General features: G+C 41.6%; 2 protein-coding genes across 3 annotated transcripts in view; both read right to left on the bottom strand.

The window, feature by feature from the left end:
- Nucleotides 1–2456, bottom strand: part of slc34a1b (solute carrier family 34 member 1b) — a gene marked incomplete at both ends in the record, with an annotated part of 9462 nt that extends 7006 nt beyond the window's left edge. Inside the window, 3 exons of the mRNA XM_080415506.1 lie at nt 501–650; nt 1552–1722; nt 2396–2456. Coding sequence (XP_080271632.1) covers nt 501–650; nt 1552–1722; nt 2396–2456 — 382 coding nt within the window. The remainder of the gene's footprint in view (nt 1–500; nt 651–1551; nt 1723–2395) is intronic.
- Nucleotides 2457–14918: 12462 nt separating this feature from the next.
- On the bottom strand, nt 14919–26045 carry rgs14b (regulator of G protein signaling 14b). Of its 2 annotated transcripts, none has more exons than XM_080416911.1 (15): nt 25923–26045; nt 24832–24853; nt 24546–24697; nt 24119–24211; nt 22583–22726; nt 22302–22451; nt 21689–21749; nt 21500–21606; nt 21081–21293; nt 19961–20037; nt 18325–18451; nt 17979–18060; nt 17689–17738; nt 17293–17371; nt 14919–16174 (listed from the first exon to the last, which is right to left on the bottom strand). In XM_080416911.1, exons 1-15 carry the CDS (start codon nt 25965–25967, stop codon nt 15918–15920), a joined length of 1659 nt encoding a protein of 552 aa, XP_080273037.1. In that variant the 5' UTR covers nt 25968–26045; the 3' UTR covers nt 14919–15917. The 2 variants fall into 2 exon arrangements, with proteins under 2 accessions (XP_080273037.1, XP_080273036.1); XM_080416910.1 differs by having other exon boundaries at nt 14920–16174; nt 17275–17371.
- Between the last annotated feature and the right edge of the window lie 1450 nt (nt 26046–27495).

Here is a 27495-nt window from a genome sequence, read left to right as displayed (position 1 = left end):
GTCTTGTTATAATAAAAGTCTAATAGGCCTATTAGTCTATGAAAAACAAAAAGGTTTTTTTCAATGTTTTGTTTGAAGTTAACTGACACACTGGGTCATATCAGGACAATGTGAACACTAATAGTTAGTCAGTGATTCATTCATTAGTCAAGAGCTCTCAACCTTTTCTGGATCAGAGTCCACTCGTGGCCTACCCATCTGACATCTTAATTAACTTAATGATCAATGAATCGATTGTGTTGCGACTTGGATCAATGGAACTTTGAGTTCCTATTTATCGGTATCGAGAAAGAATACAGTGATTTTATTCAAATTAATTATTATTAATTAATGTGATATTATGAATAAAATCCTATGTTTTGCCAAATATTTGGGGGCCCGCTTGCAATACACTCACGGCCCACCAGTGGGTCCCAGCCCACAGGTTGAGAACCACTGCTATAGATAGTCGGTGATTCATTCATTCGTCATGGACCAACTGAAGGGTCCACTCCACTCACCTCCTGCTAACTGGAAGGCAGAACTCAGAGTATCCAAGGAACAGACGAAGAGGAAGAGGAGGAGAAGAAGGAGAGGGGCCTTGGAGATATTGATGAAGAGGTCCTTGATGTGGTGTGGATCGAAGCCGGTTGATGTCTCCGCAGAGCTGTCTGCTCAAAGCAAAGGGAAGATCATGTTTTCACTGTGTGCTCCCTAGATGTAAGAGTGAAAAGTGATGGTGGTGCGTGTACTGCAGTCGGATAACACTGTCTCTTACTAGCCCTGTAGCCCATTACACTGGCTAGAACAGGGGTTCTCAACCAGTGGTCCGGGGACCACCAGTGGTCCTTGAGGGGGTTCCAGGTGGTCCCCAGCGAAATGATGGAGAGTTGGTAACCAAATGGACCCTTACAGATATTTAACTTTTGAGAGCGTAAAATTAAACCAAATGGACCCTTACAGGTCCATTTGGCTTCATTTTACTCTCTCAAGAGTACAATTATTGTTAAACATCTGCATTACTTAATTAAATAATTGTTATTTTGATCAACGTTTGCCTGTTATCTCTCCTATGGTACCAACATCAGTACAGCATGAAATTGTGGACAAAATCTTATCCAACGATAACAAAATATGCTAAATCTTGGGTTCTGAGAGTCTAATAAATCTCATCAAATGGTGGTCCGTGGCTCAAATGCCGAATAAATAATGGACCTTGATATGAAAAGGGTTGAAAACCACTGGCCTAAAAGATCATTCTCCCCTTTTCAGGAAATGGAACAAATAACCTCATTATTTAGTCACACGCTCTTGTTGTTGGTTAAAATGTATTAAAACAAACATGGACAGACATTCATCCCGGTGTCCCTGGCCTATGGGCATGTCAGGCATGCAAGCAAAAAAGAAATGGTCAAAAATAGCTGATACAAGCTTACAATACGTCACAATGCAACAAATAGTGAGCTTGTATACACCAGCTATTTTCATTACTGATAGTGCTAAATAGGGCATTCATTTATGAAAAACTTTTTTTTTCTAATGAAATATGGAGGTACAATGTGTTCCTTGTACCTATCTCTTTGAGGGAGATGTCTGCATCCGCAGGTGGAGTTTTTTTGGAGGTGTGGGTGGTGTGGTGGTTGTCCCCCTCACAGCTGCCAATTAGGTCCAGCGTGGAGCCAATCCCAGACTCCCTGTCTTCCTCCATCAGTAGCTTGGGTTGGGAGGAGGACAACACAAGCCCTGACAACACAACACAACACAACACAACACAACACAACACAACACAACACATGTTTGTGTTATACGTTCTAATAATGTCACTCAATTCAAAACAACTGTTAAAACGTATTGTTTTGGCTAAATACAGTATGATATAGTATAACACATTATGACGTAGTATGGGGGTGATGATGATGATAGCGATGGTGGCAGAGATGGTAATTTCGGTGGTAATGGTTGTGGTGATGAGGATGATGTGAATATAATATGATTAAAATGATGATGAGGAGGATAACGGTAACAATTATAACAGTAATAATACTCATTAATAATTATTATAATGCATAACAATAATGGTTATGTAGTGTATAATAGCATATATGGATCCATATAGATCTATATGACACGCTTATTGATGGGTATGGGATCTATTTTGTTTGTTTGTCTTGGTTACTGTCGACTTACGTTCATTGCAACTACTTTTTGCCAAACATAAGGTTATGTACGTAGGATAGGCATAGGCAAGCTTGTAGCTTCAGCCTATGCCTTTTTGATCACCTTTAACTTTGTAACTACAGTTTGTTTATGTTGATGTATGTGATGTTATGGATACTGGTGAAGATGATCAAAATAAACTAAACTAAACTAAACTAGCTCCTTATGTGAATGATGGCAGTGGAGTGTAAATCCTTACCACTGTAGTCCACGACCAGGCTCCTCCGAGATGACACTATTGTGATTGATCGAGACGACATAGTGGGTCGACTGTGGCTGAGAAAGAGAAGGTAATGAAAACCACCAGAGAGAGAGGGAGAATTGATATAAAAATAAATGAATTCATTAACCACCTACAGTTTAAGGAAACAGACACAGAGGGCAAAATGTCTAGTCTGTAGTCTGCTAATGGAGCCTTTCACCAGGTGCTGAGACCAACAAATGAGCAATTACAAGGGAACGAAGTCAGCCTGCGTTTGTAATTAATTGGCAGCTGTCCTTGATGCAATAATGTCACTGCTTCAGCACAGATGCCAGGATGTGCTCCAGCAAATGAACATCTTGCCAGAATCAATAAGACAACATTCATATAGATTTTTGACTGTCTCATCCTCTCAACTGAAGCTGCTAGTCAGATTTTAATGGTGTTAATTGGCTGAAATCCAGCTCACTTCAAAAGTCACTCTCACTGCAAATGTCCCAATTTTTCCTTTTCGTGTGACACTTTATAAGCTGTGTGAAGAAAGATCAGTGACGTGGATGGCGTGTCTCTTAAAAGCAGAGAGCCAGGGTAGTGAGTCTTTTAATGACAGTATTCTTAATTACAGTAATTACTGTGGCTATATGCAGCATTTTGCGTGGAAATTATCCAGCAGGCTGTGAGGCTTTCGGAAATGCTGTTACTAAGCTCGACCGCAGCTGAACGAATGTGTCTTTGGATGTGGTATTGTATGCAGGCCCCTTACTCAGCGAGGCTGCACAGACTGCTGCTGTAGATAAGAAATTCTGCATTCCCAGTGTGCGTGTGCGTGTGTGTGTGTGCGCTGTCCCAGGTGCTGAATGGAGCAGAGATAGACAGGACACATCACTTTGGTCCAGACCTGCTTGCTTTTTTCATGGTTGTAAGTAGAACTTTATAGGCCGTATGTGTGTGTAAGTTGCTCTGGATAAGAGCATCTACTCAGTACTAAGTAGTGTCTTGTCCGTCAGTCTGTCGCTTGCATTCCTGCTCACTGATCTTCCTCTGTCTTAACCCTGTATGTCAAATTATTTTATACCTGTATGTCTATCTGTCTACTGCAAAAGGAAAGAAAATCTTAACTTTCCTGGACTTATAACCACTTGAACCCTATAGCACCCCTATTCTGGTGGGAACATTCAGAAAATAGCAGATCTACAAGCTCAGAGCTTGTAGATCAAGCTCTTTTCGGTGAAGAGGTTTGGTATAGAGGGAAAAAGAGCAGACAGACAAGTACAGAGCCAGAGGTCAGATTTTCTCAAGTATTGAGGGTTTAAGTGGTTAATTAGTGCATGGTCAGGGACCACATTCAAATTACCTTCACGGACCACCAGTGGTCCACGGACCAACAGTTGAAAATCCCTGGTCTACCACATGACATGACAACAGGAAGACCGTTTCATAATTGGTTACATTTGAGCTCACCTTGTTTGAGTCTGAGGCTGCTGTGTCTTGGGTGGTGATGTGGAAAACCCCAGGATGGATGAGTTTCAAAAGGACGACTACAGCAGCTGGACTCTTATATACCAGCTACCTGTTTTCTATGTGTCCAAAAGAGCATTTCATTTTTGTTGATTAACTTGCCCGATCATTGGAGATCTTACTGTTAATTAATAACGTGACCTATAACACTAATTTCATCACACACACACACACACACACACACACACACACACACACACACACACACACACACACACACACACACACACACACACACACACACACACAGGGGATTCAGGGCAGCACTCAATGCATGACATGATGCGAGATATTTGTTCATGCAGCAGGTTTATGGATAATGAAGTGTTGATGATAGGGTCCATGCGATTCAACCGTGGATTTGTTTTCTCAAGTGCAGGAAAATTGTGACACCTACTGGCAAGTGTTGAAATCACCATGTCAGGCTTTCATCAGAGCTAAGGATAATTCCTTTTAACAGGACGTTCATGAAAGTCCTGGCGGGCTTGTTTCCAATGAGGGCCTGTGAGCAATTAGGGGTTAAGAATTAAGGAATCGTACCTGGGGCAACCAGGGCCTCTGGCTCCCTAGGCGGGCTCACTAACCACTCAGCTATGGCCGCCCCATAGCTACTGTAATGGTTCTTCATTTAGAGTTTTACAGCACAGAGTTTGGCAACTGTAGCGGACGGGGGTGGGAGTATACATACATCCTGAGATTTATTTATTTTGGAAATGTAAAGAAATGGCAGTGGTGGAAAGTAATTAAGTTAATTTACTCAAGTACTGTACTTAAGTACAATTTTGAGGTACTTGTACTTATGGGTATTATATACTCCACATAAGAGAAGATTTTTATGGCTCTGGCAGTGATTTTCAACCATTTTAATTCAAGGACCCCCAGTTTGACATGCATTAAAGGGATACTTCACTTTAGGGCCGGGGACACATTTAAAAAAAATATTAAAAATAAATGAAAAAAGTTATGGAAAATTCATGGCTTCAAATTTATTATGGAAATTCAAATTTCCATAACTTTTTTTCATTTATTTTTAATATTTTTTTTAAATGTGTCCCCGGCCCGAGAGTGAAGTATCCCTTTAAGGCTACGGACGGACCCCCATTTAGTGGCATTTATATCTCTGGGACCCCCATTTATATTGTAAAATAAGGGTCCATTTGATTCCTAACTATCCATCATTTAGCTGGGGACCCCCTGGAACTCCCTCAAGGACCCCACTTTGAGAACCAATGGTCTAGCCCACTGAAAAGGGGATGACGCAAACCAACAATAAGCCACTCTGACCTATAACCCACTTTAGTTACATTTTCACACACACTACAACAACACCAGGCTGTCCTCTCTCACAGTGTCCTCCCATCGGACAAAGGATAATGGTAGTTCCCTAAACAGGTTAATAGTGTTGATAATTACACCAGCTGAAGTTCTGACCCTTCAGCATTATTCTCAGCCAACAGAGAATGTGCTGACAATGCTGTCCAGAGGGGAGAGAACTTTGTCACTATGTTCATTATTGTCAGTGGTGTAAAGTATCTAAGTACATGTACTCAAGTACTGTACTTTTACTTTACTCGAGGATTTCCAATTTTTAATACTACTCCACTACATCTCAGAGGGGCAAATGTTGTACTTTTACTCCACCACAATTATTTGAAAACGTTTAGTTACTAGTTATGTATAGATTTGGATTATTATTACAAACACACATACATTAGCCAATTCAGCCCTATATACACTTCAGCCATTTGAAAATAGACGATCTACAAGCTCACAACGTGTAGCGATAGCTTGTACTGTAGATCTACTATTTTCAGAAGATTTTTCTGCATTTTGAAAAATTTGTGAAAATGGGACATTCTGCATAATGAATACATTTTACTTTTGGTACTTTTAAGTATATTCTGATACCAAAACTTACAGACTTTTACTTGTAACAGTATTTTTTACAATGTTGTATTGGTACTTTGACTTAAGTAAAACATTTGAGTACTTTTCCCACCACTGATTATTGTGCAGTCAGCTAGAGATTCTGGAGTGGAGTGAGCAATCGCTGAGATTCGGCAAAGTATTTCTACCTGTCAATGAGATTATCTGCACATTAACAGGCTGCAGCATATTAACCAGTTGAACCCTAGCATCCCTATTCTGGGGGCAAATTCTGTGAAAATAGCGCCACACTGGCTGCGGGTACATGGACCATCATGTATTCATTCAGAATGAATTCATTCCGAATAGAGGAATCTGATCCACTCACCTGTTTACATGGGACCTGAATAAAAGTATTCCTCGTTTACATGACCAAAGCATTCATTCGGAATATAACTTTTGACATGCGCAAAGTGGTTCCCGCCTACGCCCGGGCATGGACCAGGGGCCACTACCCGGAGCAGAGCTTCCCCTGGTGGGCATGGGAGGAGGCAATGAATAGCCCCCTTGTGCCTCCGCGGCGGAGGTCTGTCGGTCGTAGACAGGCCGGTAAGCAACGCACCGACTCCTGGCCAGGCAGCGTTGTATGCGGTACAAGCCTGTGTTCCTTTGTTATCGCCGTTTTAATGCAAAAGTAGCAGATCTACAAGTTCAGACCAGTTTATTTTTTTGTATTGGTACCAGACACGGTAAAACGTAGGCTAGCCTATACTATTTGTCACATTTCTCATGTAGGTACGATGACGTCATCGCGCATTCGCATGGTCATTATAATAATAAATAATAATACATAAACACCGGACCGCTCATGGTCATTATAATAGAGAGAGAGAGAGCAACACTACAGTCTATGAAACAAGGCACGCTCATTTATGGCAAAAGTACAAAAGTATTGGCATCAAAATATACTTAAGTAGAAAGTATAAGCTACTCATTATGCCGAGTGTCACGTTTTTCTTGTATTATTATGAAAAAGCTTTGAAACATGCTGTAACTCATTCACTGTGACGAAAACCCTCTTTCTGCGCCGAGTAGCGTGCGGTGCGCACACGGAGAATGCGGAGTCTGTCGCCCTAAAACACAATCGCCCCGGGTCAAAATCCAGCGACCATGGAGCGGCCGTGGATGGCCCGCTCAAAAGGTGCGTGGGGCGTAGTGTTTTGGGACGACCGTTCCGGCTGCCCATGTAATGAATTGATTAAGTAAAACTCATCTGTTTTCGCTGCAGCTGCGCCCTAATAATGTAGTTTTCATTTATTTTTGTTCACGTATGCTATTAAAACAATGCAGCTATTGCAGTATTGGGCCTTAACATGTGATTAAAAATGTATACGTATTTGGCCCCTCATATATAAAATAAATGTAAAATCTGATTTAAAATTGAAACTTGCAGCTGATCAATGCGTTTCTGCGTTTACGTGTGGACAGGGATTAAAAAAAAAAATCTTTGTCATGTGGCCAGGGATTCTTTTTAAAAACTGAGGACTAAAATACCTGTTTAGAAAAAGATCCATATAAGTGTAGCCTAGGCCAGCAATCCTTGGAGCGTCCGTTCTCCTGGACAAGTCTGGGCTTAACCATGGCTTATTAAATGACGCTATAGAATAGAATCATTCATTTTATCCCGCAGGAGCGACCGTGGCCGAATTAGAGATTTGATAGGTAAATTTTGGACAATTCTGACAGCACTATAAGCACGGACATGCGCAAAGTAATGCATGTATTCCAAACAGAGAGGAGCGTTCGGAATAAAGTGTTTACATGGTCAATTCCGATTGGTATATCCCGATTCAAACGGTCTATACCACCCCTCCTAACCCGAATGAAAATTCATTGGGGTCAGACTGGAATGGAATATTCTATTCCAATTGAGGTGTTTACATGAGCATTTCTATTCTGAATGAATTCATCCATTCATTCATTCCGAATAGAAGTGTATTCATTCCGAATGAAACTGTCCATGTACCCGCAGCCACTGTGGTGTGTGTTGCGAGCTTGTATATCGTCCATTTTCTTTGAAGATAGAGTGAACATAGGAGGAGGCCTAGTATAGATAGCATGGGAATACGGTCAACTAAATGTAAGTGGTAGCCTGTATGTTTTACGCATGCACCTCATAATGTGATACAGCTGGCTTTCTCCTTACTTAGAGGCGAATTGCATTCACCTGGTAAGCGTTCTAGCTGCCTAGTGCCTAATCAGGCATTATTTACACCTGGGACACCAGATGAAGGAAATTTACCAGCTGGTTAGACAGAAATCCAAACAGAGTTCCTGAGGGCCAGGGTTAAGAAACACCTCGTTTTATACCTGACAATTTCCCAGCTATGCATAAAGCTTGAGATTTTGAACATAATGAATCAGTAACTGATTCAATCCATTAATGCTGTGCACACTGTGGGAGCATGTAAGGACAAAAACAATGACCCGTCTTTCACCTTGGTCACGATCCATTCCTGCCACACACACACACAACACACACACACACACACACACATAATTATTCAATACAGTATGTCTCAGGTCTACAGATAATTTGACAACGCATGAGTTCAGTACTGTGTGTGTGTGTGTGTGTGTGTGTGTGTGTGTGTGTGTGTGTGTGTGTGTGTGTGTGTGTGTGTGTGTGTGTGAGACACAGAGAGAGACAGAGTTCAAGGAAAAAGTAGGACATACTGTAGTTGAACAGCATTCCTTTATTGTTAATAGACATTCAGTTTGTTCTATGTACAAAATGTTCACAGTACAATGAAGGAGCCGCATCATGGATGTCACTTTGTTGACGTGTGATTGTCACAGTTTCTGTGTGTGTGTGTGTGTGCGTGTGTGTGTGTGTGTGTGTGTGTCTGTGTGTGTGTGTGTGTGTGTACAGTACATATCGTCCCTGTCGGGCAGAAACCTCTTATCTCCATATTTTAACTTTTTGTGTTTTTTCGTTAATGAATGCCCTACTTAATCATACCACAGCGTCACTCAAAAGTAGCAGATCTGCAAGTTCGAAACGCGGTGTGAAGCTTGTAGATCTGCTTCTTTTTCCCAAAAAAATATTTGAATCGTGAAAAGTAACCGTTTTGGACATATGAGGTCCCCCCCCCCCCCCCGACAGAGACAATACATAGTATTAATTTAAGATGATCTGATGGATGGCTGACGAGTGACGACCCTGTGGGTCTGTTAAAGAGGACTGTGTGTTTTCTCATCTCAGGGTCACTTGTGCTCTTCATGGGAACATGAAGACGAATGCGTGTCACAGCACTCAGGACCCTCCTGCAATACACAAAAGAAAACACTCGTCAAAGAGTTTAAAATCATTTAGTGCAAAAAATTGTTATAGCCCATGTCTATTATGCATTGCAATCTGCTCATCACATTAGTTAAAGGCACTCAGAAATATAGCAACAAGAATCATAACATTGTAAAGCATTTTCTAATGACTTATAAGGATATATAATAATACTTATAACTGCCGGACTCACTGACAATTTCATCATCATAGTATATTAAGTGGGCATTGGGTGTTTGACCCTTCCTACAGTACGTGACACTGCAGGGGCTCATCCCAACTGCCCCCATCATCACCTTGAGTGTAATCTATATTGTATACATGAAAGGCAGCCATGTAGTTTTATTTCTGAAAAGCTGAAGCCTAATTTGTTAAAAATGCAGAACAAACAAACACACACACACACACACACACACACACACAACACACAAACCTCTCACCTTAACTTTCTCAAACACACACACCTCTCACCTTAACTTTCTCCATGTCTGGTCCGCCCGGGAGTGATTTCTGTGAGCAAATGGTCTGTGTGAAGGACAAGGGGATTAGCCGGGACCAGCCACACACAAGAGTAATGGAAGAGTGTGAACAAGGGATTAAACAGGATATATGAGCCTGGTCCATCCTTCAAGTCTCACCTTCTTGGTCTGTTGGACTTGGATCTCCTCTGTGGATTTGGACCTGTTCTTCATGTGCTTCTGAGGAGAGGTGGTAGAGGGGTCCTGAAGTGAGAGACAGAGAGAGACAGAGAGAGAACGTCCTTATAAAGCACACATACACGTCAGATCATATTTACACTCTAGACCAGCTGTTCTCAACCTTGGGAACCTTGGGCCACGAGGGTTTTGCAAGTATGGTCCCCCAAATAATTGCCAAAACACCAACATTTTAATGATAATAAAACATTAATGCAAATAATATATATATTTTTAAATGGTATTTTTTTTTCATAAATGGTATGCTTTCAAGATTTTCAAGTGGGTCCTGATCCAGAAAAGGTTGCATGCACGCACGCACGCACGCATGTATGCATGTATGCATCCATGCGTATGCACGCGCACACCACATACACACACACACACACACACACACACACACACACTTCTTCAATTATGCCAGGAAAATATTACTTATTATTAAACTATGTAATGGGCCAGCCTTCTGGCAGAGTGCAAGTTTAGATGTTAGAAATACATCTTATGTAATTCATATATATAAATCCTTCAAGAATATATTTTCACCAAACTTTAAAAACAAATAGTGCCAATAAATAATAATTTGAAATGTTTTGGTGGGACATGATTTGTCCCAATTCACAAGAATGGGTATATATATTAGAATCAATGTAATTAGACAATTAGAACGTAGAGTACTGTGAGCTCTTTAAGCCCAACTCATTCAATATTAATTTAATGAATTAGCAAACATGTTATAAAACTGTACTAACACCTCAGAGGCATACAGTAGGACCTGGCACAAAAATTCAAACTATACCACAACATTAGAAAGTAAAATGCCATTTGGCCTTTTGGTGCCAAATGGCATTTGTGTACAAAATGGTGACGATACGCTATGGCAGAACACATTTCAGACAAACAACTGAGAAACACTTTGACTAGTTACAGAATCAGCAACCCTCATCTGGCAAGAGAGCAGGCATGAGAGATAGATTGACTGAAAAAAAAGCTTCTCAATATCAGTCCTTTGCTCACCTCATTCGTCTTCTGCTCCATGGCTGAGTTGAAGGTTTTCACAGGAGGAATTCAGAGCTACGGAGTCTGGAGATGGATGATATCTGTTGGAATATTCACACTACGTTGTCTCTAGATATCTGTGGGACAGAATAAGGACACCATACAGGGCAATGATGAGTGCCGCGTTTGGGATTTCTTTTTTTTTTCATGCAGCTGATGACTGCAGTATTTTTGACTTTCTGAATGCTGCCACTAGCAGGACATCAGCATTTGCATCTACTTTTCACTAGATGTTGACCCCAATATCCCTTCCATTTCCTGATCACATCTGGCCAGGCCTGTTTTTCCTGAGGCAATTTTGTGTAAAATGTCAGGATGAACCTGCACCTCATGGTTGACATGTAATGTTGCTCACATCATCCGTTCCCAGCATGCAACCAGTAGAACAAGAAAATCGCTACACTCCCATTTTTTTTATTTGGCCTCCAAGGTTTGTGGTAGGGGCCGATAAAAATGTTTAAATAAAGGCCAAAATTATGAATGCATCATTCGTTATACCCAAATTTGAATCACATATTGAAGGACCTCTATGAGGCCGATACACAGAGGCAGAATCACTTTCACTTAGACCAGAGAACCACAAATTCGACAAATGTGTGTTGCAGAAGCATGATTAGCATGATTTATTGCATCTTCACTAAATTAGGTACACATCTCAGAAGTCATGTGACAATGATCTTTTTGATATTCCATACTTTCTGCCTGTAATTGGCTTCAAAATGAGTGAGAGGGGCTATCCTTATTATTTTTTGTTTATTTATCTAATTATTTATTTTTACAAAAAATGCCATATACTGTACCATGACCGCAACATTCAATCAACTCCAAAATGGAATCAGATGTTGCGGCGCAGCCAGGCCTCTATAGAGTTGAAAAGTTGAACCGCACGTCTTAGAAACGTTGTGTGTGTCCCCCCCCCCCAAACTTACTTGTAGTCCACCCTAGCCTGGTAAACCCCTCCCCCACACCCCGGAAATCGCATTGCATTTGATTTAATGAAAATGAAATTGAATTCCGCGACCAGGTGGTTTACCAGGCTAAGTCCACCCGACATGGCGGGGATATGCAACGCCCCTTTCTAGTGCTTAAAAAAGAGCACATATTGCAACATTTGGAGGTCTAAACATTCATGCAAATCATTTTGTTTTACTCTAAATGTATTAGATAACGTGCTCATTGCTCTGAAACCTCTCTAAATCTCTGTTGCTCGTCTAGCATCTGCAAGGGTGTGAGACTCTTTGCCTGTATTGTTGTCCAATCCGGCCCTGACTTAAAGAATGCCAACCTGTACAGTATGTGCTGTTCCTATCTGCCCTCATCTATTCCAGCAGAACAGACTGGTCCATTCATCTGCCAAACCTGTTGGAAATGTGTCATGACTGTGATCGTCTCAGCCCACACCAGATGACAACAGACACTCATCTAAAGATGACGACAATGAGACGAAAACGTCCCTTTTTCCTGTGGGCTGAGAACATTTTAGTTATATGTGTGTGCGCACATGCTGCACACATACGTACATTATGTATATAATATCTAGACTAAATAACCGTTTAGAAGATTCCGTGGGCATGGTTCCTTTCTCAAAATTTTAGAGGAAGGAACCAAGCACACATAATCTTAAAGCGCCTCAAAGTGTGCTATGATAAAAAACATTATTCGTAATTATTTATTTTGTTGTTATATCTGATACAATGTTGAGGAACCGAAACCAAAGAATTTGACTCTTGTGTACGTATGAGATTTAACAAATAAAGAAAATCTTGAATATTTTAAGGGTTTCACTTTGTGTTTCCATACTTTATGTCCAGCTAATCTAAATCCAACTCAGAGCAGAAACTCAAAAGCCAGTTCAGTTTCCATGCTGTGTCTGTGATGACAGGGAACACATACGGCACAGAATTTTTAGAAGCCGTTCTGGAAACACATCCACACACAAGAGGACATGCAGGCAATGAATACTGCTCATAAACTGTACAGCAGCAAGGACATTATGTCCTGTAACTGATGGCGGGCTGTCTGCTCTGCCACGCTAAGGTTAAACCTCCATTCATCCAATGGTTGATCCCCAGTCAGTAGCCATCACACAGCACGTCTCCCCGCTAACTGCCCCTGAAACACTGCTCGGCTCTGTGGATCTCACCTGATTCGGAGCCGGTGCGTGTAGCACTGGCACTGCTCTGCAATACTTCTCATTTTAAACACACAGAGCACATCCTCTTTGTCCTTCAGGGGAATGTCTCGTGGGTTGTGAGGCACAGCGGAAGCATTGATCTAATATTCAGATGTGTTAACACTCATAGCAAGTATCTCTGAGCACCCATTAGCAAAGCATTGAGTTCGAATACAAGCCTATTAATAATCCATAGGAATGCATGATAGACTACAGTGCACCCCTGAACTCTCAATATTTCAAAGCACTAGATAAAACAAATAGATGGAAACATTGCACCTTGGCACCCATCTGAAGCTACACTACTACTATCCAATTATAGCACGTAATGGTTTACATGAGAAATAACAAAGTGCAGAGGAAACATTAAGATGGGGAGAGCGAGGAAAGGATTGCGAATGAAGATGGGTAAAAACAGACGGCTGCGATGACAGATTGTAGATATTAAAAGAGATCAATTCAAAGCACACTCACCTCCCTCCGCTCCCTTTGACTGTCTCAGTGAAGGACTGGATGCACTGCTATTCCACTGCTACTGAGAGAGAACACCCCATTCACAGCTTCAGCACCAACACGTCGGTCACGCACGACTGGACGCACACATGCGCACGCGTGCACTCACACAGACATACACACACACCAGGTGTGCCACTGTGCCAGTTCTGACCAATCATAGCGGTGTCTGCTTCTGTGTCCACTAAGAGAGGCTGGGGGTGTGATTAGTAGTAATAGCTTTGTATTCCTAATGCCATGTGATGTCATAATTGCAAAAGATGTGTGCAAAGCATAGTGCTAGTGATACTGTAGATTGGTGTTTAATGTATAATACATGTATATGTATGGTCTTAAGTGGGTCTGCTACGGATTTCATTCCAAAAGCACCTTCTGGCGACAAGGCACGTCATTGGCTGGGTAACCTGTGACAGAACAGCACTGAGCCAACACCCGTCGTCACTGTGCGAAAATGACATCATTACATGACATCATCTTATGGACTGGGAAGAAGATGTAGGAGAATGAGCAAGTGGCTGGCAGCCGATGAGTCACAGGCAGCAGCAGATGAGTCACAGCTACAGTATAGTTCTCGTAAGCTGAGTCACAGCTCTGTGGTCCTATATTAATTTTTATGATCAAGGATCAAACTGGTCAAGGATGAGTACGGTCATGAATTATGCAGAACATTGCAGTTACGTCAGATGTTTATCAGAGCCTTGGAAGAGAATGTGATTGGCGTGTCCCTGATGACGCCAACGCAGTACCTGAATTTCATGTCACGTGCCACACCTGCTTTCACAGAGGGGATGGTCTTAAGGCCAATTAAGACGTAAAAACCCATATTAATGCTTTAGAGAAAAGCAAGAGTGCTAAAAACCACCAGGATTTAAGCTTCAAAAACTAGAAACTCAAAAATCATCATTTTGGGTGCAGTGCACCTTTAAACAAACAATGAACTTAATTGATTATTCAAAAATAAATGATTTCAATACAATTAAACAAAAAAGGCTCTTTTTTAATTTATAGTTTTAAATACAATAGCAAAAATAGCCAACATAGCCACGTTATGAGCTTGTAGAATAGCCATTTGCTAATTTTGTGTGACATCATTGTATGACAAGTACAAAACAGGGCTTAAGTTATAATTGGATAATCAGTCTAATTGATTTGGTATTTCAATTTTTTCTCATGCCGATCTGTTAATATATAAACCCAAAACCCCACAGTTCTTAATGATTTGATTAATCAAAAAGTATTCAGTAGAATAATCGCTAAGAAAATGGATTCTTGCAGCCCTAAACACGACTTAGTCATATTATCAAGGCTCAATAAGAAGAAAAATAAAACAGTAATCTGATTGCACAAACTTGACATACAAGGATTGTTTGATCATAAAACATTATTTAATTCTGCACACTGTACACTATGTGGCATACATTCATGTTCCGTTACCTCTGATGCCATGTTACTAATAATACTGTATAGTTGTACCCTGAGATTCAGCCTGAGGGGACAGGAAGAGGACATGACCAATTACTAAGGGCTTGTCAAAGTGCCAACACAACAAACGTGTAATCAAATAATTACCATAGATATACCATTAAGAATAAAGTACAACAAACACTTTAAATATCAACAACCACATAATTACAGTAAAATGTTCAAAAGTCAACCGTGCAACACACTTCAAATGTCAAAACAGAAAAGACCCCCTTTTGGTCATTCAACACTCACTGTAGGCTAACCTCAGCTTAGAGAGTAAATAATGGCTACGTTGTGACATGAGGTGTCACATCAAATGGAAACAATGCTGTACCCTAACATTTATGCATAGATTAAAACTCAAGATGTACAATAATTGTGTTTTCCAAAGGACACCAAAAGCTATTTCTATGGTGTTGTGTTTTAATAACATGAAGAGTTTAATTAAAAAAACAAATCTACTATTAAAAACAGATGACCCAGATCATATAGTCATGCTTGGTAATACTTTCAAATAATTCATGTTCTGGTTCCTTGTTTTTCAATCTTACTTCATAATATTCTGTATTCTAATGGATGATAAATATCATATCCAGTTTTGGAATATTTAACAATGTTCCACAGTGGATGCGTAGTGTTTTGAAATGAAACACTTAACCACATAACACTGCTCGATGATTACAACACATTAGTACCAGTGACAGCAGCTGTCCACTGATTTTGAGCTTATTTATAGACATTCACAAATAAAGTAAAAAGTGATACATTAATTATGGTCCACTAAGGCCATGTTGGAAACATCTCGAGTTTGCCCTAGTTTTTGAGAACATCTTTAAACGGGCTGGAATAGCCTACCTGATCTCACACAGCTTGCACACAGTGTCACATTCAAAGTGTTGTTTCCTTTAAGTCTTTAGAATCAGCGCTTGCTCCTCCAGCTGAACTTGAAGCACACTTGATGCCGCCATCTACTTCCTCTGTAGTGTGCGTTGAGCTTCTGCTAATGGATCCATCTCCCTCTGGATCCACCCGGTCCTCATCTGAGGGCAGCTGAAGGAACAAAGGCATCTTCAGGTGTTCAGGTGTCAGAAGACCACGTTGATCATCAGCCCTGAACTGTGCTTTAGTCAACATCTCAAGTAGCCCTGACAGAAAGAGAAACGGCCTTCAACGCAAGTCAAATCATTATTTTTCTAACAGTGTTCTAAACTAATACGGTATTGAAAGTACTTAAAATTATTGACTGGTTAGACATCCATGGCATAAAAGCATTCTAAAGTCTACACTGCTTTCAATATGTGGAGTAAAAGCAAGACATAAATTACCCATTTTTGGGTCATTTATTTTTGGAAGTTTAGTCCAACCTCTGTTGGCCTAAAAAATCATCTTACTTAGCAATTGTAGATCAATCGTCCAGTCAGGCTATTGGCTCCTCAGAGTAGGATCTGCAGGGTGCCTGAGACTACAGCTCACAGAAGGGTGGATAGGAGAAGTGCAAACAGTCTGTGTCCGTTTGTGGTGGTTCTAAAACTTCCACACGTGAGGTGCAACCGTGAGATGCATAGATTTGCAGGCATGCAGAATTTGGCATAAGGCCTGGCCAGATAATCAGACATCTCCACATCTCGAGCTGGCTAAATTGTGCTGTCTTTTTATCTTTTGCCAGATGCCTCTTTTGTGATTTCCTTTGCATAAGGAGCTTTGTATTTACAGGTCTCCCAAAAAAAAAAAAAGTACACTGTCTCCCTGTGAAAGACGGGGAGAAATTCATATGCGCATGTTTCGATTATGTTGCCAACGGCTACCGGCACAATTCAGGTTGGAAGGGAACCTAAGATGTATCCCCAATCCAGTCAGCCCACAAAGATCAACACAGGAACCCATCTTAGTTTTGACCTGCCCCCCAGCAATCAGATCTAGAAAGTTAACCACATGAACCCTAGCGTCCCTATTCTGGGCATGCCATAATAGTCTGTGACAATGGGCCAACATTCAGCGAAAATAGTAGATCTACAAGCTCACAACACAATGCTCTCAGGGCGTTGTAAGCTTCAAGTTGTGAGCTTGTAGATCGGTTATTTTCGGCGAAGGGATTTGGTGTAAAGGGGAAAAAGGAGAGGGCCAAGCATAGAAACCTGGGGGACCCTGGTCAACCAGGTATTTAGGGTTTAAGTGGTTAAAGAAAGGATGGCAACTAGATCAACATTCTGACTGGATATTGCTGGGGGGGGGGGGCGGGGCCTACCATCCATGTCGTTCTTACTGGGCTTGGGCTGGTTCTTGGCACTGCCAGACTCCGGGTATGACTGGATCTCCGCACCTCCAGTAGCCGATCCCCGTTCCTGGCACAAAGGCAGAATACAGAACACATATGTATGTGCATAACAGAAGGTAGATACTGCATTGCGTTCATAGATCCGTTTTGGTGGTTTAGAGTCATAGAATTCATTTTCAAAGTTTTAATTATCTGGGGGATAACCAACCAACCATCCATCCATCCACCCAGCTAACCTCAAGTCCTAGAGCAACATGAGTTTTTCCAAACTAATCTATTATCCACTGATCAGTTCTCCAGTCTATTCCGTTCTACCCCAATAGTCTATCAAGTAATATCAAGTTGCCTAAGCTGTGGTCGTAGCCTCTATGAGCAAAAGCTTACCTGAGTGGTTGCATTGTGTCCAGTAAGTCTGGAACTGCTTGAATCTTTACCTATTCATATCATACAGAGAAAATTAGTTTGAGGTGACACAGCAGCACTCAACAAGTTAATATGCTCAGACTCCAAGAGCATGCAGAACGAAAAGAAAGGGTGGAGGGATAGATACGGACATAAATAAACCGGGTCGTGTTGATCCAGGATACAGAAAACTTGAACAATCTGGAGCTTGCATCACTGTTTAATGGTCTAATGCTGCAGTGTGAATTAATGTACAGGTATAGTATAGTCACCTTTGATCTTGTCTAGTTGGAGCTTCTTATTGGCCAGTTTGAACACATTGGTGCACATGTTAATGGGATCAGGAGACCCAGCCTGAAATCACAGGAAATAAAAAGGCATCAGTAAATATTGGCATCTGCAAATAAAGTTGATATTGACATTCAAATATCGGTCTCTGCTAAATTGTTATTTTAAACATCGGTATCGGCTAAGAATGTCCATATCGGTGCAACCCTAGTTTGCTACCATGCAGAATGCAGATGCTCTACCCACATATGAATCACATATTGTATGTACAATACACGTCGACACAATCTCACACACACACACACACACACACAGTTGACCAGTGCTCACCACGGTGACGATGGCATCCTGTGGTTTGAGCTGGTGTTTCTGGAGCACCCCAGAGAGAACATCTTGTAGTTTTTTACTGGACTTCACCAAAACAACCACCGTCTTCCCAGTGAACAACACCTCCACCCTGAAACACACACACACACACACACACACACACACTTCTCATACAATAGGAAGTGGAGGCTGGTTCTGCATCAGCATATCTGCGATGATGTGCATAGCAATGCAGAGAAGGGTTTTCTGGGAAATAAGGTTGCTCGCTGACATGCAGACCTCTAAAACCTCAACTACACATTGGTTCTGGTTCTGTGAAGCAAACAAATTCTGACTGGTTGGGCCAGAGAGGATATTCCCGCAGTTAAACTGCTACATATACAGCTGTGAGTGTTGTTCTTATGGTTTGCATTCATCTACACTTAAAATCATACCTCCACTTCTATTATTGACTAGTTTTTGCCAGACCCAAGGGGTTGGGCTTACATGAGACTTTGTACCTGTTTCGTCCATACATGGGCAGGGGCCATTTGTCCTCCGGCCCCAGCCAAAAAAAAGTTTGTGACGTCCCCTTTCGTCACGAACTATTCATGACATCATGAACTTCAGTTATAAAGTGGTTTGTAGGTGTGTTACATACTAGGACTTAATTTTGGGTCTGGCAGAACCAGGTCTCCTGGTCTTGTTTAATTACACGTTTAACACTAAACTTTATTTTGTTGTTCTGTAGGCAACTTCTTTGTGTAAATAGATTTGACAAAATACTACATTATATGTTATCTTCTTTTAACACAGCAACAGTTAACATTATCAGACATGCATTTCATTTATCATGCAAATAAAAGATGCATCAATAAAAAGAAAAAACATCTCGTTTGAAATACCCACTGAAAATGTCATCAGCAAGTTCATTTTCAAGCTTTCTACAGCCTACCTCTGAGACACAGAGGGAGTGTACAGCAATGGTACCATCTTAGAGTGAGCATTAATAAGGACTGATATATGGATAAATAAAGTTGGAGTGTTCCTTTAAGCAGCAGTAGGATGTACGTAAGTCAAAGGATCTGCAGCCAGGGAACAGAATCGCTTTCAGGCAGTCAATTGTCAGTGTATCTGACGTGTGTAGGCCATGCAGTCCCACTAAAAGATTCTGCACACAAATGCCTCCTATCGCTGTCATTTCTACATCACCAAGGCAGCCACTCCAACAGGAGCCTCTTCGACAACCACCCTGTATAAGTTGGTAAGCCATGGTGGACAGATACGTTGTCATTGGTTTTGAAACTGCACATAATACATGACAATTTGACAATGATGTGCACATCATTAGGCTAGCAAACATTAAGCAGGCTAGCTATGTAATGTAAACTGGACTAGAAGAAAGCGGGCGCACGTCACTTACTCCCAGCCAAAGGACAGCATAGCCAATGAAAACGATCACGCCCTGGTTCGCATAATATTTCAGTGGGAATAGCATAACATTCTCCACTGAGCTCACCATACTGTAGATTCAGGGTTAACACAAGGGATTCTCTCCAGAATGGTGAGATAGTGTTTAGCTGCACTAGGCCTACACCAGTGGGATCCTGTTGTAGTGAGTGAGGAAAGAACAGAAGAAGAAGTGCTGCGGTTGACTCACGCAATTTTGACCCTCAGCTCCAGGTCAACTTCCTTGTCTCGCACCACTGAACAGTCCTGATCCAAGGATAGGGGATGCTGCAGAGAGAGCACAGAATTCTTAGGACAGCCAGGTCAACCTGATGGGCTGTGAGGATATTGCAAGAGGGCCCTCAAATAATTGGCAAAACTCGAAGATTTGAATACTATAATATTAATTTAAAAAAAATGTTTTTTTACATTCTTTACAACCTTGAATAATGTGTTCAAGGTTGCACATGGCCCATCCATCTGACCATTTTATACGGCATCCGATCAGATGCCGTGTAAGATGGCCAGATGGGTGGGCCGCGAACGCTTTCAAAATGTTCAAGTGGGCCCTGATCCAGAGAAGGTTGGGAACCGATGTTTTAGGGTAGGCCTATCTAATGTTGTTTTTGGTTTTTTTAATGGTGACAACCTACAGTACAACTTCAGGACCATCTACCTCCACACCCCTTTCCACTCAGATCAGCTAACACAGGTTGTCTGTCCCTAAAACACCCTGGCCAAGACTCCAGTGTCTAAAGCCCAGTCCAGACCAAAGATTTGCAATGCAAATACGTTGCAATGACTTGCAACCACTTGCAACAGAATCCTAAAACTGTGGTTTGCAACAGTCCACACAAAGGTGGCGGGCTGCGACAGATTGACCATTTCCACAGCAACTGTATTGTCACAGTCCCTTCAGGATATAGGATATAAACAGTAGACTGGCCATCCCTAACAGACACACGGTGACAGACACATCAAGGCGAGAGGCAGAGATAGTCGAGTTGTGAGTAACATTTTTGTGTGATCACAAATGCCTTGCAACTTTTTGTTGAATCACATGCGACGCAATGAGTCGGTATGCAGCAACCTGCAACAGGGTATTGCAGAATGCTGCAACTGATCTCTGCAACAGTTTTGTTGCATCACGATGCGCTGGTGTGGACTGGGCCTTAGACTTTCACCCTCCCCCCCGATTTATACTTTGACGTACAACAGCGTCGTGCATAGTGAGGTTGTAGATCTGCTATTTTATAGTGTGTATCTGTGTATATTGTAGGCGTCACCATTTGTGGACTAAACTGAAGCCGGGGCTGACAGAAAGTGCTCACCTTGTCTTTGCCACGGAGGTAGATGCTGACATCTTTGAGTGGGAAACCTCTCTTCTCACACAAGCTGGCCAGCATGTCTCTGAGGAGCAGGCCGGGACGCGTGGGAGCCAGCGAGGCACTGCCGTCGGGCAGGTAGACGCAGCAGTAGCCCCCCTCCAGCCCGGGATGACTCCCACCCCCCTGCTCTGGGGAACAAGGACTCGAACGGCCATTCTGATTCAGGCAGATGGATATAAGGAGGTAGGAAGCTTGATTAGTGGAAATATAGAAAAAAGTACATTATAAATTTAAATTAAATCTCTCCCAAAAGCCGTCACCTCTTACTTCATATTGAGCAGCACCCAACTTCAAATCAGTAATCAATCATTCAGTTGTAAAAAGCATAGCTTTTAGTCACTCAGCCCTTGAGGTGTACTGACCTGTATTTGCCTGTAGAGGGAGCCAAGTTCCACATTGCTGACTGACTTAAGTGGCATCTGTGAATCTTTTCTGCTCACAGAGAGCTGTAGTTGGGACACGTCTATGGCTACATGGGGAAGAAACCCAGTAAATAACAACAGGACCTTACAAGTGAACCATAATTCATTATAAACTGGATTGTCGCTTACCCCCCAAGGATCCTCTCTTCTGAAGTTCTCTCCCCCCTGTGCTCTTTCCAACTGGACCATTCTGTTGGAGAAAGTGAAACCAAGCCGTTAGAATAGAACTGATATGATTATCATTCAACGCCATGTTTAGATGCAAAGCTGCACCTTGGCTTTGCATAATGCCCTGGCCTCTCTCTTTCCCTCTCAAATACACACAGTCTGTGAGATTGCTGCTCAACTTAACTTGCAGTCTAGGCTGGCTCAGGGGGGAAAGTTTCAAAGCTCTCTATGTGCTTGCTTTTCAAGATACTAAAGGAGCCGTTCCCAAGTAGCCTACTTGGCGAAATACTTACACTCCCCCAGCGCTTTGCTACAGTACTGTATGTCTCTTGTGAGTGGCATCTCCCATGAGTCGTATACAGTACCTGACCCCCCACCTCCTTTCTATGTTATTATCATCAATTGCTTAAAACTGTATATTTTGTCATTTTATATCGTTTTGTCCAGCAGTTTTGAGTGTTGAATGTTTAATGGACCACAATAGAAACAAGCCTCTGGTATCATCCATTTGGCGTCTTTTTTTAACTAGTACTCTAGTCATTATAAAATATTCAATCAAAACACACACACTCACAGGGAACATTTCCTCCAAGGATCCCTTGGAGTTTGGTTTAGAATTGAGCGTTGGAAGAGGCTTGCTCCCCACACTGGCCACGGTGCAGCTCTGGTAGAGAGGAGAGCGTACAAAGCGTCTGTAGCTGTCCATTTTCATCAGCTTGAACACCTGACAGGCACAGCACAACAGAGCAGTGAGGACAAACGATGCATTTTCAACTGAAAAAAAGTGCCCTGAAAGTGTTGTGTAAGAAATTATGATAATGGTTTCAGGTGTGTGTGTGCGTGCGTATGTCAGACCTGTGTCTGGGCCTTGTCAAACATGTGAGGTGTGGGTTGATGGAGGTCTTGCTTCTCTATTCGGGCTGTATCATCAATGTTGACCGAGTATGGAGCGCTGTCAGACAGGTAGGTGTTATAGACAGAGGCAGACTCTTCTTTTAACTGCAAACAAGAACACAGTCACAAACACCCTGCATAAACTTAAGTGAATAATTTAGCTCAAATATGACAGCATGACAAACTATTTCTGTTTTCGGTTTCACAAACAAGTACCAGTTCTATTATACTTAACTATAAATAGCCAGTTTTCAGTATATTGATTTAGTTCAGGCTGACATACCCTATAGCCTGTACACACAATTTCACCCCTTGTAGGTCCCACCAAATGTATTATAGAACTTTCAGTAAGGCCGTTGAAAACGGAGTCAGGCAGTTGAAGTTGGGTTTTACCCATTGAATAAGGACTGACTCTGTTCCCTTATGCTTACCAAATTATTTGAATCTGGTTATGGCTACTCACACATCTATGCAGCCAGTGCAACCGATTTTGTCAGGGGAAAGCCAGCTAATGAATGGAATTGATTGCCATCGATATTAAACCAACAGCCTATTCAAAAGAGCAGAGTTGCTGAGAAGCAGTCTGAAATGATTACGTTCTTTCATTTTATTACTGTAAATTTAAGTGACTAATGTAAGGACTTCCGTGGAAATGTAAGTAATACCAGAATCTCAAGTACCATAGCCAGTAGGATTACTCAGCAAGACACTTGGAATCAAGGTGTGTGCAGTCAAACACATACCCTGCAGAAACTAAATGTTCATTAAATACCAGGCTGGGAATTATGATTTATGTGGGCAATGACGCAGGGGCAGGGTTAATAGACTTAATGGTTCCCCAGAATTTGGAGAGGTTATCCAAGTTATTAGACATTGAGTTAAGATACAATCTTAACTTATTTGCATTTCCTTATGTAAACACATAATTTATTGTGGGGATATCAAAATCTAATCCAGAAAGAAGAGTGGATTCTCTAGCTTTAGCCTAAGCAGCATTACATCCATGAATGAAAGCAGAGATCTCCATGGTTTGGCTCTTTTCTTGCTTCTATATATTTTTTCAAATTTATTTTGGGGCATTTTTATGTTTTTATTTCAGTTAGATACAGTGAATAGAGAGACGGGAGAGAGGGAAAATGCCTTGGCTCATAAGAACTGAGGTCACTATACAGAGAGACTGTAGCCTCATTTATAGCCTTATTTATTATGGATATGCGCTCTTACACAGTGAGCCACCAGGGCGCCCCGTGAGTTGGTAAATTACAAGAGGGGATAGGTTCAGTTTATCACAGCTAACCCTAAAGGCGCACTCACACCAAAAATGCTTTTGTCGCTATGTGCCGCCAAGTCGCTGTCGCATAAAACACTTACATCAAACAGTGCCAAAGGGGAGTGGATTACTTGTTGTTGCATCCAGGGAGGCTCCAGGCAGTATTTGTTGTAGAGTTAGTAATAGAGGGATACACCAAATAGAAAATGAATCAACTTTTACCATACCTTGCCTGAACTGCTAGCCGGAATCTTCTTGAACTTTTCACAAGCTTGCCAGAACAGAATATTCTCTTCACTGACCTCAGACTTCAAAAAGGCCTGTAGAAACAAACCCATCATAAACAGAGTCAAAACCGTTATCAATTGTGTTCCAATGGAGACTGTGTAGTTATTCTCTTGTTACTACTTTATTGGTTAAATACTGTATTTATAAACACACACACACACTCTTTCACAGGTCACTGGCAGATCTCTGTTCAGATAAAGTGCATTAAGTGAGTCATCATCCAAGCAACGATCCAATTGGATTATCAATGTCATCATGTCATTATTTTATAATGGTGCTCTAATGAAAAGCGGTGTGTGTGTCTCTCTGCCCGTCTCGGGTCCCTGTCCATCTCCCAGTCCGTCCATCTATGGCGGTGTGTCTCACCGTAAAGTAGCGTACTCCAGCAGGGTCCTCCAGTAGCTTTTCAAAGCAGACAGCCCAACACAGAACATTGTTCGACTGACCAGCCTCCCCAGCCGGAGACCCTGGAAGACTGGAGCTGCTGCCTCCATGGCCTCTAGCAGACATGTTCAGCTCTGAAACGCACACAGCAGCACAAACTAAGCATCGTAGTGCAGGAGACGGATATCAAGGCTTTAAGTGTCATGCATAGACATGTTCAGTTCTTAGAAATATGACAGCATGCAGATGCGCACGCACTCACACATACCTCCATCTGATACTGCCTGGCTCTGAAATAGAGAGATGAAGAGATATCGTGAGTGTTTGCCAAAAAAACAACCTCAATTTGTTAGACAGAAAATATAAAAAGCATGTGATGTTGATCTGAGGTAAATGCTTTCAAGATGCGCATTCTCACACAAAACTGATGTTTTGAATTGGGAAGTGTGATGAGCAGCTGCATGCTTTTTGTTTAGCTAGAGTAGGTCTACAGTAGGTCTACAGGATGATACGCTGTTGGTACAGACAGGAAGAGGGTGTGGCACTAGACAGCCACCGTTCATTCACAGCTTTCAGACGTCAGTTCTATTCAAATGACTCAGGCGTTGTTTCACAACAACCATATCCTCATGAAAGAGTAGGGCCTGTGTTTCTCTGCCTTCCTTTATGTGACTCAAACAAAACACAAACCTAATTCACAAAGGGCTCCTCCATTCTTCCTGCCGTGTGTTTGTTTTCAGGCTTATAAGAACAGTGTTCCAGAAGAAGCATAAGCTTTGGAAACCCTTCTGTAAGGAGGATGTATAAGAGTCTGTTGCATCTCGTGAAGAGCCATTAGTACGTATACACCGTGCACAATACGCAGTGACAGGAAGAGCTTCTATGTAGATATTCACACCTCGATCGGAACCAAACCAACATAAACAGTCAGTCTCTCACAGACAGTAGGTCCTGGCCATTGCTGTCTACACTGAACAGATTGGCAAACGAGCCTGGCTAACGTTCCACTCAAGCAGGGCCGGTCTGTTTCAGTTGAAGCTAGCTGTGTTCATAGAGCCTGATGTCTGGCATCACTGAAAACACGACAAACATATATTTTGTAGTCGAGAACTTAAATAACTGTTTTAATAGTACTGCTAGATCTATCAACAAACCATCAACTAAAACAATCTCCTAGATCTTTACCAATAACATCAAAAGGCAATAACATTCACTTTTCATAGTCTTTTAAAAAGAAACGTACGGTCAGACCTTACTAACTCTGAGCCATCATACAGTACATTCCTCCACAGCCACACATCTAGTTTATTTGATGATGAAACTAGCCAAACATAACAAAAGAGTTAGTTTCCCACTCACCATATGGCCAACAGGAATGCGAAGACCTTTACCCTTATTTGCCATGATGGCACGAGCTCAAAGCCAAAAAAACAACAATCCTAAACGTCGTGCACACAGTCAGTGTTCACAGTGGAGTGATCCACCAAAGGTTGATACACTGCCTCAACACTCATCACTTGAGACTTCCTGTCACTTCCTGCCCGACAGAGAAGTCTCACCATCGCAAGTCACAAAAGAGGAAGTTATGGTTACTACTACATGATGAAAGTGGCATGCAGGCTGCCTCTTGATCAACCCACTGTAGTGGGCACACAGAAACATGCATGCATAAGCTGTTTGCTCTGTACGTGGCAAAATACTGTACTTTTGTTCTGTTGTACACACTGTAAGCTGTGAGACTCCGTCTCACAGCTGCAGTTGTCATGCCAACTTACTACTACTTACTGTAGTTTGAACAACTCTAGTTAACTGTACTTGAGAAGTAATGCTACCTTTTGAGGAAGTATTTGCACTCTGTAACATGTTCCATTCCTTTTATTTTTTCCTCTGCCTACAAACACTAAGGTACACATAATTGTCATTATCTGTCCATCCACATTCAAATAAACTATAATGACTAATGATTTATTTCCTCCTTTCACTACTTTTATTATTATATATTTGTTTACATACAGTACATGTAACAATGCCCAGCCTTTACTAGAACTAATAGATTACCATCAAATTGTCATTCTGTAATTTCTCACACTGGTATTACTGCAATTAGAGTTTTGCTGCAAAGTCATCAAGACTGGAAGACTGGAAAACCTGAGCAACTTCGCCTTTCCATAAAGACATTATGCTGAGACAGATCTGACAAGAGTTACAGCTTACTGTAACTTATGTAGCATCACTTCTATAAAGAATGCATACATTTTAAGATAGCCTATCAGAAGTCAGATTCCATCTGCAGAGGAAACAGATAACAAAAAACTCAACTAACATGTAGGCTACAAGTAAAGATGTGAGTTGAGTCCATAGCTGTGTCCCACAAACCAACTAAATAATTAGTGTACGGAAAATGTGTTAATTTCAGAGACCATTTCCAACTTGCAAAGTGAAGGCACCACCAAAAATGATAGTGATAGCTGTGTGCATAAAATGACAGTCATACCTTGTTGTCGACCATGATGATACATTTCTTGATGTGTTTCTTATACTTTCTGTAATGTTTTTTCACTGTGCTTTTGGCAAATCGATACACACTACTAAGACGGGTCCTGGCGACCATCTTCACAAACAGAACACAATATTAGGCTACGTAGAAACAAAGCCTATAGAATGTTTAATTAAATGTTAGACTTTCTTCAAATAGCCTGACCTCAACCAAACACTTAATGTCGCACCTGAAACAGGTGACACTTAGCTGATCGTGCACCTGATTGGCCATTGGCCCCCTGCATCCCCATTGGTTCATGTCTCAAACTGGTCGTCTAGGTCTAGTCTTGAGGAAATGGTAGGGATCCTCAAGCCTACACTGCGTCTCTCCTGGTATCGAGGCTTAATTTTAGACCTTATCTGCGAGAAACATGGAGCATTGGCTACGTGTTTG

Source organism: Gymnoscopelus braueri (assembly GCF_963280865.1).
Source record: "Gymnoscopelus braueri genome assembly, chromosome: 20".
Classification (NCBI taxonomy): Eukaryota; Metazoa; Chordata; class Actinopteri; order Myctophiformes; family Myctophidae; genus Gymnoscopelus; species Gymnoscopelus braueri.
The sequence above is the reverse complement of the archived record's forward strand: the minus strand, read 5'-3'. Positions and strand labels throughout refer to the sequence as shown.